This window comes from Fundulus heteroclitus, unplaced genomic scaffold (genome assembly GCF_011125445.2).
Source record: "Fundulus heteroclitus isolate FHET01 unplaced genomic scaffold, MU-UCD_Fhet_4.1 scaffold_48, whole genome shotgun sequence".
Lineage (NCBI taxonomy): Eukaryota > Metazoa > Chordata > Actinopteri > Cyprinodontiformes > Fundulidae > Fundulus > Fundulus heteroclitus.
Genome location: NW_023396901.1, coordinates 2,701,038 through 2,715,961, shown reverse-complemented (window position 1 = coordinate 2,715,961; position 14,924 = coordinate 2,701,038). Strand labels below are relative to the sequence as shown.

At 37.4% G+C, this 14,924-nt stretch overlaps 1 gene segment (V, D, J or C); it reads right to left on the bottom strand.

Annotated features, from left to right (window-relative positions):
* Positions 1–13,020: 13,020 nt before the first annotated feature.
* Positions 13,021–14,567, bottom strand: LOC118560762. The segment is given in 3 exon segments: positions 13,021–13,147; positions 14,079–14,433; positions 14,525–14,567. Coding segments are annotated over 3 exon segments (525 nt in total).
* Positions 14,568–14,924: the final 357 nt, after the last annotated feature.

Below are 14,924 nucleotides of genomic sequence, written 5' to 3'. Positions count from 1 at the left end.
AAAACATTTCAATCTCCAAAGTGTTTTGTTACAGTCACATTAAGTCACACTCAAACAGTCCATCCAAAAAGTATTCACCCCCTTACTTCTCTACTTTCTTTAACATAGATTTCAGTAAAGTTTTCTTTCTGACTAAAAGAAATAACCCAAAGTGAAAAGTTTCCAGACATTTCTTAAATGTCTTTTAAAAAATACATTTAAAAATAACACTGAGCTGCAAACCTTAAAACACATTTATCTCTTTCTAACTCTCTTGATGATTACTGTTTGTTTCAATAGAGTGGAAGAAGAAAAATTCCCTTCATCAACACTACATAAATCCAGTCACATCTATTCAGTGATTTTTTTACTAAAAAACAAAATGTGTTGCACCAAGTTAGCTATTAATCAATATATCAAACTTTCCTGAATACAGCAAGGGTATTCAAGGAAAGAATGACTCAAATACTGTTCTTATTGCTGAGGAAGAAACAGAATTTATGTATATTTCAAGATTATATTATTTTAATAAGGCAAACCTGCAACAATGAGCTATAATGACTTGGACATTCTGTTCTTACAAAAAAAGATTACTTTATTTGGTAAATTTAAAATGTTGCATCGGTTGAGTGGGTTTTTAATTCACAATATAATTTATTTGTGATTTTAACAGAATGTATTCATTTGTCCCACAAGTACTTTGACTCAATAATTTCGCTCCACGTAACAAAATGTTTGGCCTTAACATGTTAGACAACAAATTTCACTCACTTCTACTGCCCCCTTTAGGACTTTTTGAAAATGTATCCTGTGTGACTTTTGTACTGTCTCTCCCTCTGTGTGTCTCTGGTGTTTTTCCTCATTTCTGCATTCTTTACATTTTGTCTTCTAATTAATTCTTACATTAATTTGCCCTTGGACCCTTATTTTTATGTTCTGTCAGATTATGTCCTTGTACTTCTATTCAGCTCCATTCATGTTTATTTCAGTCTGCACCCTCTACCTTAGCTTACCTCACTCAATTCACCTGCTGCTGTTAATTAGCTTCAAGTCATTTCATCTGGGACTCTGCTTATTTATTCCTGCCTCCCACAGTCACTCACTGCCCGATCGTCAGAAAGCCATCGTGCGAATTAGCCTACCAGCGGTCCTTGTCTCAACTTTTTTGGATTTTCCCTGTTTGCCTTGCCCTTACTGGCCACCTCATCGGCTCTCTGACTGTGGACATGACTTTGGACTGCTCTGACCATAATTCCTGCCCAGCCCCTTTGTTCTTGTCTGCCTTCTCCTGTGTTTTATCCCCTGCTGTGAGCAGCCTGCTTCAGTCTAGACATTGTTCTGCCCACATCTATTTGTTTGTTTAATTGTTTTTACCTTTTATAGACCAATTCAGTGTCTGGTTTAAATATTGGGTTCTCTGACTTCCTGTTCATAACACTCACACTGCTGGCATAGATATTGCTATTGGGATCACTTCCCATCCATTCAAGACTTTTTCTGGTCCGCGCCATGCTTTAGTAGGTATTAAGGTTATGCCAGACCATCTGTAGGACATGAGTTTCTCCAGGTTTAATTTTTTATTTTTATCACTTCTGTTGAAAATTACAAGGGAAATGACAAATGTTTAGATATTTACTGATGACAGTATCATTAAACCTGGTGACATTACAGAAGGAGGGCAAGAAGAACAGTGTGTGTTCGTCATCCTGAAGCTGTAGACACAACTTGAAAACCAGTCAGCAGGACAGAAATACACAGCAGAGACTGCTGAAGGGACTTGATGTTCTGACAGTGTGTTACAATTTACTATCAATATTTCACCCTATCATTTACAAAACACAAAATGATCTCCTTGCATTTGGATTCCACATGAAAGAACAGGTAACATTCTAAAATATAAAGAGTTGTTAATGATGTTTTGTTGCCATGTGATTCTGGTACTCACATGGTCTTGGTTCTGCTTGACCTAACCGCTGCCTCCGACACTGTTGACCACAATATCTTAATATCACGTCTAAATAATTTAGTAGGCATTCAACACACTGCTCTGGACTGGTTTAAATCCTACCTGGTCGATTGATCTTTCTCTGTCAGCATTTCCTAAAATCAATTTTTCCGGAGGTCCACAGGGCAAAATGTTTCCAGTTTTTCTCTGAGGTCGTTCTGTGAAAATTACCTTGCAATACGAGGATGGCGACAGTAAGTACATTTATAATAAAAATCAAAATCAAAACACTGGTGCTGTCTTTTATGTTCTACCTTATCTTTATAATAAAAAAATTATGAAGCTCTCTTTTTCGAAGTGTTCTGAAATTGACAGTTCTTTACCATGTCTTTTCAGATTGAAAAAATACAAATCTTCGAACAGCAGTGTTTAAACACCTGATTTTGTCCTTGATTTCCAGCCCGTGTGATCCAGTGTGTCAGTGGATCAGGGAATAGAAGACCTGACAGACGTTGAGCTGGCTGTGCAGTCACAGAGGTGGGCTTTGTCAGCTGTACTGTTGACAGCTCACACCTGTAGGGTGGAAATATTAAAAAAGGAACAAGGAATAACTGACTGTGTGGTTTGGTTAGGACATTGTCTCAATAACACTCACAGAATGTAGCAGCAGAAATGTTTATTTGCATATGTAATGGATTAATTTGTGTTTTGATTGAGCACAGATTTTCTCAGGCTAAACCTTGGCTCTTAGTCAAGAGCTGTAACCTATCTGAAGAAATTTACATTAATCCTGCAATAAAAAAAGCCTTTTTACTCACTTAAACTGTAATGAAAACTTTAAAAAAAATCTAATGGAAAATATTTGTTACTAAGAAGTTATGTAGTCAAAGATTTGTTGTACTGTTTGTTGTATTGATCATTAGACCTATATAAACTCTCTTTAAACCTACATTATTTACTTTCAACACATTGGCCCATGAATTTTGGGTGAAATTAAAATCAACACATTTCTGGTGAAAATGGAAGCCACATCTTGTAAAATTATTACATGATAAAGGATTGTGGTACTACTAAGAATTAATTAATGCAGAAATAGTATGTCTGAATTTATTATTTTATTAAGATGCGTCATTCACTAATCTTATTCTCCTGTTTACTTATCCTTCATGTTTTCTTAAACAGTTTAAAGCCATGAATCTGTTTTATATAATAAAAAACACTCATCAAATCCTATTAAACCACTTGGCCTCTTTCTAATAAAAGGCAATCAGTCTCAAAAAGTATTAATAAGAATATAGTTCACAATAAAACACAGTTGAAACCATTTATTCACAGATTGTTTAAAAAAATCACAAACATACTTTTCTCAGTCTGATCTTAAATCTCTAATCTATTTCCTCTTTTAGGTCTTTTTATTCACTGAAAAAGAATATTTTTACAGAAACATTTTCAAAGTTTAAATGCATTTTTTAGCAACTGATGAAACTTCCTTCTAAACTGTATACTAATGTCATGTATTGTAAGGTTGGAGTGGGAGCAAACTGCAGAAAGGACTTCAGGAGCTTCATGGTATTAACATTGACAAAGACAAAAAACCTACAGCCAGGCATAAGGAAAATATGAAAAAAAATAACCTCACAGGATGGGACAGAAGAAAGCAGCATAAGCCAAAGAAATTAAATACTGAGGAAAGGAGAAGATTTACACTGGAGTGTAAGGCAGAGTAGCTGAAAGAGAATAAAGAGTAAGGAAGCTGGGAGGAGTCTAATTGACACAGAGAACAGGGGAAGGCAGGTGAGGCAGTGCATTACCTGTTATTATGAGGATTAAAATACTAACATTACATTTCTGCTTGACAGTTCTGTAAATTTGTTTCTGTATGTTTTCAATGTTATTGTCAAAAATTGCTCAATTTAAGCATGCCTTTTCAAATAAATAGGAGGAGGGCGAGGTGAAGCAACGATGAGTTGCGCCTCACCTCTGATGGTGCTGTGTTGAACACACCGACCCATTAGTGCATGCCCATAGCTGTATTAGTTTCATTACACATGTACCACACATGCTGATGTTCAACAGTCTGCCAGACATATTTAATGAATATGTGTGACATTGTTAGTCTTTCTATCAACTTTAAATACACAATGAAAATTCACAGGGTGAGGCAAAAAGCACCGTACTGATAGGTTGCAGTTCTGAGCCCCATAGGCACAACGGGCAACAGGTGCACGTCTCTCCACGCTCTTCTTTTAAGCAGAGGAAAGTGGTACATCAATTAACTGATAAAAGAGACCAAATGGGAAATTATGTCTCAAAACATATGTTTTTCTTTCAAATTGTCTCTCAATAATAACTTAATTATAACTTAATTATTATTATTATTAATCCTAACATGTAAAAAAAAAAAAAAAAAAAAAAAAAAAAAAAAAAAACTACTCCCAGGTCATCTGGAAACACCACTTTGTTGCTTCACAGTATGTCCTCCTGTCTGGTTGGTAATATTGTAAATAACTTTTACTTTCACCAGTCCAACATTTAATGGTCTTGGATCGCCCCCTCTGGTTGGTTTATACAAACTGTTCAGGTTCTGAGGTATTTTTTTGTACATCTGTGCTGCTTTTTTGAGTCACTGTGGCTCTCACACAATAATACACAGCAGAGTCTTCAGGCTGCATATTCTGTCTATTTAGAGTCACTGTTTTGCTGGAAGAAACAAAGCTGATGCTCAAACTTGTTCTTCAATGAATCCTTGTAGCGTGTGGTCCATCCTTCACCTGCATAACCAATCCACTGCAGTCCTTTCCCTGCAGGCTGTCTGATCCAGTGTGTTAGATAGCTGCTCAGAGGATAAGAGAGATGGTCAGAGGCTGACCTGGCTGCAGCATCACAGAGGCTGGCTGTGTCTGCTGTTCACACCTCACAACTTTGGAGAAAAACATCAAAACAGAATAAGCTCAACAATAAATGGTAACTTTTATGAGATCATGTTGTAAATGTTTCTGCCAGTGAGACTCACAGGATCCAGCAGCCAGCAGCAGCAGCAGAGCTACAGAGAACATGTTGGTGCTGAAGGTGATCTGATGGGAGTTTCTCTTCTCTCATCTTACTTTTCTCTTCTCTGCAGCAGAGAGCAACATATCTTTTTTTTTTAAATCACTTAATTTACATAAAGGCAAAACCAATTAACTATAAACAGTAACTTTTATGAGATTATGTCGTAAATGTTTCTGCCAGTGAGACTCACAGGATCCAGCAGCCAGCAGCAGCAGCAGAGCTACAGAGAACATGTTGGTGTTGAAGGTGATCTGAAGGGAGTTTCTCTTCTTCTGCAGCAGAGAGCAACATTTTTTAAATCGCCTAATTTACATAAAGGCAAAAGCAATTGGCACTTTTGACCACATGTTGCATAAATATTTGTCTCTTTTTTCAACAAAATTAAGGGAAGATGAATTTATAACGTAAACTGACGTCAAATTAATGCCTTGATTGTATTGGAAATAAGGCTCATAATTTAGACTTAAACACACTTCATTGTCATTTTGTATGCACAGAGTGCATTCAAAACAAAGTTTGTTTGCAATTGATTCTAATAAAACATTAAGTTTTAAGCATACCTTAAGCTGAAACATTACTGTGACAAGGGCAGATTGATTTCCTTTTACTTTTTATGCTTTAAACTGGAAAAAGATTTAAAAAAAAATACTAAATGGTTTCACAGTATGTCAAACCTAGTTAGCAAAAAAAAAGTTGCTTTCTAAATGAATCATAATGTTAGGAGTTCTTCTAGATTTATATGATGAAACTGTGGAATTTTATTTTCTTATTAAAAAGATCAGCTGTGTGTTTAGTGCTTTTATTTCTGAAAGTGTCAAATATTTAAGACATTTAACTGCTTCAACGTTGCTCAGCAAAATATTTTGGTATGAACACATGTTTTAATGATTTTTATATATTTTACCAGTCTTCATTTTTACAGTATACAGTCTTTATGGCGTGACTTCTGTTATCTGGATGCTGTGCAGACAGATGCTAGTGGAATATATAAAAATGAGGCAAAACAAACTGAAAAATGCACTTACAATATGTGCTACCAGCAAGGTTGAAAACCGCACTAGAACGCCCCCTGATGGATATTTTCTTATGTTGTTTTGATGATGCAAAAAGGAAAAAATATAGATCCAAGTTGGTGGAACGCAACACTGAACAGTTGTGGAATTAAGCTGATTGGCTTCTTTTACGTTGTGTTTCAAACAAAATTTGTTCTTTAGCAGTGGTTGGAGGCCACTCTTCAATAAACAAGTAAAAAAGAAGTTTGGTTATTGGAGCGTCGTTGTCTGGTTGTCTAGCTGCTGAAATTAAATCGAAAACTCAGGGTGAGGACAGCACATAATATATATATCATATGTAAATGTATCACATTGTCTACATCAATTTTTTTGTTAATGAATAATTTTTGTAATAAACATGTTGATTCTAGTTTGAAGCAATATAGTAAAAGAAAATTGTGATAAGTCTCTAACTTCACTCATGAGATAGTTACTTGTATGAGAAATTTTCTCTCAACAATAACGGTATTAATCCTAACAGTTTCCCAAAGCTTCATGAAAATCTACAAATGCTGTCAGGTTTATGGCACAATTCAGCAGAAAGATAAGTAATAAATGTTCATTTTAATATTAACAGGTTCCAGCAGATTTATTGTTGATATTAGCATACAACACTTTGACTTTGGTGCATATTAAACATCAAGAACTTACGTTGTGATCTGTCAGTAGATTCTGTCATGGTTTTGGGTAGGCTTTTGGCCCACATGCAGAACACACTCAGGAGCCTGGGAAATGTTTAAGATGTTTATTTTCAAAAAACAATAACTGGAGGTTAGAGGTCCCGGGCTGGGGTCTGATTCTTCAGCTGTGTAGCAGAGGATGACAAGGCAGTTAGAGGTGGAATGGATTAAGGGCATTTTCAAATATAAAGGTTTGATTACTGAAGGAGATGAGTGGAATCGCCAGGGAGGAATGAGTGGAGTCTGAGGAGTGGCAGTGGTGAACGATTAGGTGCCCGTTCTCCAGAGGTGGAACAGTTGGAGGGTGAGCAGGGTTCGACCAGGGCATGGAACTCAAGAGAAGGCCAGGAGGAAGCCGGCAGGAAACACAGCAGGGAGTGTCCTTGTTGATTTGAGTTTAGTTGAGAGTGAACCGGGGAGCTTCTGGAGACGGGATCCAGAACACAAAGGCTACCTGAGAAGGAGTACAAGAGATGGTAAGGCAAATCCTCTTGGTACAATTGCAAGAGGCTAGCAGGCTAGAGGCATACCACATAAAGGTTAACACTCTGGTGTTGAAGTGCTGGCATCAAGCTCCTTTTAAGCCTCCTGCCTGATGAGGTAACGAGCTGCACCTGTCAGGCCTCAGTCACCCTGCTCTCAAAGGCCACCTGTGGAGACTGAAGGAAGCAGCAGCCAAAAGCAGGGGGAGAAACCCCCAGACTCCAACACAAACATTGAAAATAGCTTTAATGCTTTCATTGTAATAAGAAAGTCTTTATTTTTATGGTGGGAAGAATGTTTTAAACATTGATTTTTCTTCCACTTTCTAAGCTTTAAACATGTATTGGTTTTCCTGACTCATCAGTTCTCAGTTTAGTGTAACAACAGTGTTACTTCAAAAAAATCAGACCAGCCAACCCTGATCCATTCCTGTGTTTTTCCCTCAGCTTGTCTGATCCAGTAAACGAGAAACCAGATGATCTGACTGAGGGTCTCTGAGAGACGATGAAGACTCATTTACCTGGAAATCTGTTCAAAGACAAACTATTTACAATCATCTGAAACAGGAGAACTCAGATACCTGAATCCAAGCATAGCAGACAGCAACCAACAGATGAACCACGTGTTGACAGGATCCCTGGAAAACAGGAAATCTCAAACCACAATAATGTCTTTTTTATCTCTCTATTTTTGTCTCTAGATCAGACAGAGAAAGAAAGTATTTTCTTTCCTCGTTAAGATTTTAATACAAATTCAGAAAGATATTTATAGATTTGATAGACATGTATGCACATTGATGCAGGCTCTGTTGTTTTTATAGCCTTTTTTCTGCTAGTTTTGAATCAAACAGGGTGACAGACTGAATTTTCATTGCAAGCTGTCATCTCCAACCCATCAATTAGTAAACAAGTCTGTATGTCAAAGTCTCATCAATCTCACTCTGCACAGATGTAATTCCTGAACAAGATGAAGATGGTCTCACTTCTAACGAAAAGCTTCAGTTTAAAATTTCTATTAATATGAAATATAATGGCATTTAAAATCTATTGCTGTAGATACCATCATATGCTTTAATAAAACCATATAATACAAGTTAATCCTGATTCAACAGTAATTCCTACTTCATGACTACAGCTCACCTTTGTTTTGCCTCTCTGCTGGTATCAGCTGCATCCGTCAGGCCCTTATAAATAATGTATTTCATGCATTGTAATTTTACTCTTTTGGTTTTCTTAACATCTGGGTTTGAAGAAAAAGCATTTGTTTGTGTGTAATCATTTTAAACAAATATTATTCCTGATATATGGGATTATTAGTCTCTGACACAGACAAAGATTCATCAAAAAGAAAATAAATGCAAAGTCTACCTTCCTATTGGTTTTACTTTGTTTTATTTGCTTTTAAAATGTGACTTAATATTAACCAAGACAGAAAACTGTATTTATTTTATAGAACAGCGGAAATTTATTTGAGGTCTAAGAGCGCCTCTTCTGGTCATTTAGTAGTAATAGACGTGTTCAGGTTCTGAGGGGTTTTTGTACAGCTCTGCTGCTGGTTTGTGTCACTGTGTCACTGTCGTCTACTCTAGCACAGTAATACACAGCAGAGTCTTCAGGCTGCATATTCTGTCCGTTTAGAGTCACTGTGCTGCTGGAGGTGTCTACATCGATACTGAACTTGTTCTTCAGTGAATCTTTGTAGCGTGAATTTCCATAAATATCGTTCATCCCAATCCACTCCAGTCCTTTCCCTGCAGCCTGTCTGATCCAAGCTGTCCAGTAGCTCAGATCATAAGAGACCTGACAGCTGATGGTCAGACGTTGACCTGGCTGCACAGTCACAGAGGCTGGCTGTGTCAGCTGTTCACACTTCACACCTGTAGAGGAAAATCTTAAGTTTATAATTACCACATAAACAGTGATCAGTCAGTTTATTGTGATCATGCTGTAAAAGTTTCTGCCTCAGTGAGACTCACAGGATCCAGCAACCAGCAGCAGCAGCAGAGCTACAGAGAACATTTTTGTGTTGAAGTTGATCTGATGGGAGTTTTTCTTCTTCTGCAGCTGACAGCATCAGACCAAGACTTTAAACCAGAACACTTCATTTGCATGATGACAATCCTGCCTGTCAGGATCTTTGACCACATATTGCAGGAAGTGCTGTCCTTTATCACAGCATCCAGAAACAGTAACTCTGAAAGTACAATGTTTATGTTAATATTGTGTTTTTCATCATCTGAACTGATTTATTGCCATTTTGTTGTGTACTCTATTGATCATGATGTAGTTTATTCAAGTATATTAAAGTTTACCACGTGGTGGGTTTAACAGCGCATGGATTATTAGTTTTCCAAAATGTATGGGATGATTCTGAAGTTTGAATTTTGCTAAAAGATTTTAGCTTTGTTCATGGATTTTGTTCAGAAGACTAAAACAGGGTTAGAAGCTTCAAAAGAAGGTATTTTAGAAAATGGTAATAAAATACTTTTGGCACAGAGTCCTACACTCAACAGGTAACAGCAGATGTGCTGCAGGAATTAATAGTTAATAGTTTCACAGTGTGACCGGACTTTTTGAGTTGCAGTTTCTCTACATTTAAATAGTTTGAATATTTCCTTGAAAGAATATAAAGAACATTTTTTGGAAGTTCACAGAAGTTGAATTCTTTGATGCTAAAGCAGTGGTAAGGCAGGTTTATTTGTATAGAACATTTCAGAAATAAAATCTATGTTTTATAGGTCTTGCCATACTCAGATATTAGGTTTGTTGTCTGGATATTGCCATAAGGTTCACTACTTCATGTTTTACTTCATGTTTATTCAATTTTCGCTTTTCTTTTTTCTTTTAATTTTATTTTTATTATTTAGTAGCAGTACTGCAAGAAAATAAAATAATAGTAATAATAATAATAATAACCCCTATGTGAGAAATGTCCATGTTTAATCAAATCATTCCAAATCATTTATGCATGTCATGCTTCTGGGCCCATACCTTTTCAGCATGAAATCAAACTTCCCACCCTGGGGCAAGGCTTGACCCTGAGAACTCTGCCTTTGACCCATTACACGGACTCTTCTGCATCCAGACTTTTTTTTTGTATGTTTTTATTTATTTTATCCTTTTTTTGTGTTTTTATTATTATTTTCTACTCGTCCTTAGCACGACCGACCAACTAAATGAAAGGCCTCACATCTGATGGTCGGCTTTTTGGTATAATGGTCGGGGTCCTAACATATCAAAGCTGCGAACGTCTTCGCAACAGTCAAGGACTTAAGCATCCCTGCCGCTTTCATCCACAACAGAAGTGGACAGCCTCTTGTACAAAACCAAGACAAGAGGACTTTAATTGACCAGCTGCAAACTGCTCAGCCGGTCACCCGTTCTTCAGGTGAAAATCATTCTGCCCCTCCTCCTCCCAGCATGAGAGTCTGTATTTCAGCTGAAAACGTATTTTAATTAAATTTTGAATTTTAGTTTAATGTTAAAACCTTAGTCACCGTTCTGTATTGCGAATCCTGTTTTATATGCCTTAAGGATTAAATATAATTTATTATTTCTACCGGCTTTTACTTTTACTACCTTTTAGGTTTACAGTTTTAAATTTTAAAATTTCTCGAGGTATACTTTAAATGGGGTTTAAATTTTAAAAGCTTGCAAGCATTTTTGAGTAATTGCGTTTGTTTTTAAAAGAGCTGGAAAATAATCCCCTTACCGTCTCATGAAAGAAAGGTTCGGATCTTCGCGCCGACGCCCAGAGACGCTCCGAGACCAGGAGCTCCTCCACATCCCTTGATAATCCATTCGGGGTACCAGAGGCCGGATAACCTCTCCGGGCCGGCCAAAGCAGCTCCTGTCCCCGGACTCCCCGGCCCGTCGGTCGGAGATCTTGTTCGTTTACGCCAAATTGTTATGGGAGTTTTGGGTGGAATTCTAAACAATAGTAACTGAGTTCCCATCTTTACTAAATGAGGAGACGGCGGTGATAAAGTTCCAGCACTTTTATTGAGAAACAGAGCAGAGATTCACATAGATGGGAAGTAAATCGCACCCCACGGTCCTGTGCAGTCTGCGTCTGCCCTGTCTCTGCCTGCCTCGCTTTTTGGGCTTCCCCTAATACTGCACCGTGGCCTTGGTTTGAGACATAACAAAGACAGTCTATCATAGACAATAATCATTCTACGCAGCATTCAGCCTTGCACTCAGCAACAGTGGATCTTATACACAGACATCATGTCTCCAGGCCTCCTATGTCCGAGTGGTGTGAGGCCATAGTGACTTCAGAATAATAATTCTTATAACAATGTGCTATACGTTTTTTTCTCATTACTGTATTTCTTTACCTTTTTGTCTCTTAATTAACTGTTACCTTCATTTTTCCATGTAGTTTTGTGTTTTTGTTGTCAGTTTATGTCCTTGTATTTTTCTTGAGCTCCATTCATGTTTATTTCAGTCTGCACCCTCTACCATAGCTCCAGCCAATTTACTTCATTCACCTGCTGATGTGAATAAGGTTTAAGTCATTTCACCTGGGACTCTATTTATTTATTCCTGCCTCCCATAGTCACCTTGTCTGCCTGTTTTTGACCTTGTCTCAAGTTTTTTGGATTTTCCCTGTTTGCCTTGCCCTTGCTGGACACCTCATCGGCTCTCTGACTGTGGACATGACCTTAGACTGCTCTGACCATAATTCATGCCCAGTCCCTTTGTTCTTGTCTGCTTTCTCCTGTCTGTCATCTCCTGCTGTGAGCAGCCTGCGCCAATCTGGACATTTTCCTCCCCATATCTGATTTTGTTTGCTTTGTTTTAAAAATAAAGCTTTAAAGCGCAACTGCGTGTCTAGCTTGAATATTGCGTTCTCTGATCTGAAGTTCATAACACATCTTTAAATATTTCTTTCAATCAAGCCCCAAATAATTAAAAAACAGGGTACTATTCTGGCAGACCAGCAAAACTGTTGTCATGTTTTAGATCTACAATGATTTGCACATCCTTTTTTTTAAAAAACCTTTGACTACTTTGTTTGATTAAAATTTTGCATTAGCAGTTTGAATTTAACAATGTATTTGTGATTTTAATAGAATTTTTTTTTCACCATGAGAACTTTGACTCGATAATTTTGGTCAATGTGACAAAAAATTTGAACAGACTCAGAGTCTCTCCAAGGTTTTTCATCTTTGGACTAGACTAAATGGACTCCATACTCTGTCCTGTAGAACCTGATGTGATGGAAATAGAAGAGCTACAGGTGAAAATAACATGGGAAATGACAAATGTTCTGACATTTATTGATCACTGTAACATTCAAAATTTAAAAACAAAAGAATGTACATTCTAGAAAGAGGCCATCAAAGGGAACAGTGAGTGTGTTCCTCATCCTGAAACTGGAGACATTGATTACAAACCACTCAGCAGGACAGAAATGCACAGCAGAGATTGTTGATTTGCCTGATAATGGAGAAGGAGGGATTTAATGTACTGACAGTGTGTAATAATGCAGCATCTATGTTTCATCGTACCATTTAAAAAACTCCTTGCATTTAGATTTCACGTGAAAAGACATGTGACATTATAAAATATAAAGGGATGATAAACAAGTTATTTCTATAGTATATCAAAACAGGTCATTTTAGAAAAAAAATAAACTTGAGTAAGTCATTTTAAAACAAATGGGGTTAAAATGGTAATTCAGACTGGAAAGCTCACCTGCATTTCCTGACTGCCTCCTCATGCGCCTGTGATCCAGCCAATCTGCCTAGGACCTCCTCCTACCTCAGCCAATCATCCTGCAAACTTTGCTTATACAGCCCTCTATTTATGGATTCTCCTGCTCCTCAGATGAGCTTTATCCCACCTCCATCCCATCTCCTCCTTAGCGCTCTCAGGCTCCTCCTTGCTCCCTTGTCCCCTCCGACCTCCACCACTAATGTCCGGACCCCAGGGGGGAAGATTTCACTAATCCTAATCCGAAAACTCAACGTCCAAGATCATATCCATTCGAATCTCTCAGGTCTTCTGCGGGGTCAGAGCACCAAAGAACTATCGCTGATTTATGTCAATAAATCAAATTGCCTTTTCTGTCTGTGTGACTCTTTCCAGGTTGAATTAGAGAAGGTGTACAAAAATGTGTCATCAAAGAAAAAACAATATATCACTTTTATGTTATACCTTCTACAGCTATTTGAAAAAGAGTGAAAAAAGAAAAGCTTTCTGCTGAACAAAGATGAGGTCAACAAACAAGAAAACCCAAAACATGTGTGTTCAGTTAATGTGTCGCTGTTATATCACCACATTTTAGACATTTAAAAAAATAGATAGGCAGTAATACAAACCAAAGCAGTGGTTGATTTAAAAGTAAATTATGGGTAATATGAAGAAAGAATTGCTACACAATACCTCAAAAATGCATAAGTGTGCTTACAGGTGATGAGAGAGTCATGGAAAAGCTGCAGCCTCTGATTTTAGTCCTTCAGTCCTTTTATAGCTGTCTGACAGATCCAAGTGTTGCAGTGATCGACAAATATTAATATTTGTTAGTTTGTTCTTAATCATACATCAGAATTCAATACATTAGCCATTGTTCTCCCTGACACTTTGAAATTTGTTTGAATTTTATGGATATTTCTATCTTTTGATTGCAGCTCTAATGTGGATGAAACAATCCCAGGAGCACTGAGATGATCATTCAGACAAAGCTTATTTCACTTCCTTTCAGTCAAACAGACATTTTCTAACAATCTAAATTTCAGACAATATTTGTTTTATTCTTTTTTAACTTTTCATTTGAGTGAAATATTCTCCTATCTGTGTGATAACATTACAAATAACATTTACTTTTAAGAGTTCAACAATGAATTGTGTTGGAGCGCCTCCTCTGGTCGTTTCATATAACCTGTTCCGACTCTGAGGGGTTTTTGTACAGCTGTGCTGCTGGTTTGAGTCACTGTGGTCTACTCTGGCACAGTAATACACAGCAGAGTCCTCAGGCTGCATATTCTGTCCATTCAGAGTCACTGTTTTACTGGAAGTGTCTAAGTCTATACTGAACTTGTTCTTCAGTGAGTCTTTGTAGTCTGAACCTCCAGTATATTTCCCCCCAATCCACTCCAGTCCTTTCCCTGCAGGCTGTCTGATCCAGTCAGTTGCATAGCTGCTCATAGAATAAGAAACCTGACAGCTGATGGTCAGACGTTGACCTGGCTGCACAGTCACAGAGGCTGGCTGTGTCAGCTGTTCACACTTCACACCTGTGGAGAAGCACATTAAAACTTTATCATTACCAGCAGGGAATATTTGGTTCGATGATGACACACATATCTTTGCCTCATTGAGACTCACAGGATCCAGCAGCCAGCAGCAGCAGGAGAGCTACAGAGAACATTTTTGTGTTGAAGTTGATCTGATGGGAGTTTCTCTTCTTCTGCAGCAGACAGCATCAGATCCGCTCTATAAAACCTGACACTTCTGATTTGCATGATACCAAACCAGCTACATCAGAAACACATAATGGAAAGGGGTTTTTTACACAGTAGTGACCAACAGGAGGCACAGTATGCTTGTTTTTGAAATACCTGTCTTTAATTAATAATGTTTTATTTGTGTTCCTTTTCTGATTTTTGTATTCACCAATTTTGATATTACATGAAACACGTGCAACAATCATATCTGAGCTAATGTTATTTTTTTATATTGTCTAGGACTTCTAAAATCAGCTGCTGTTTAATGTTTAAACTTTTAT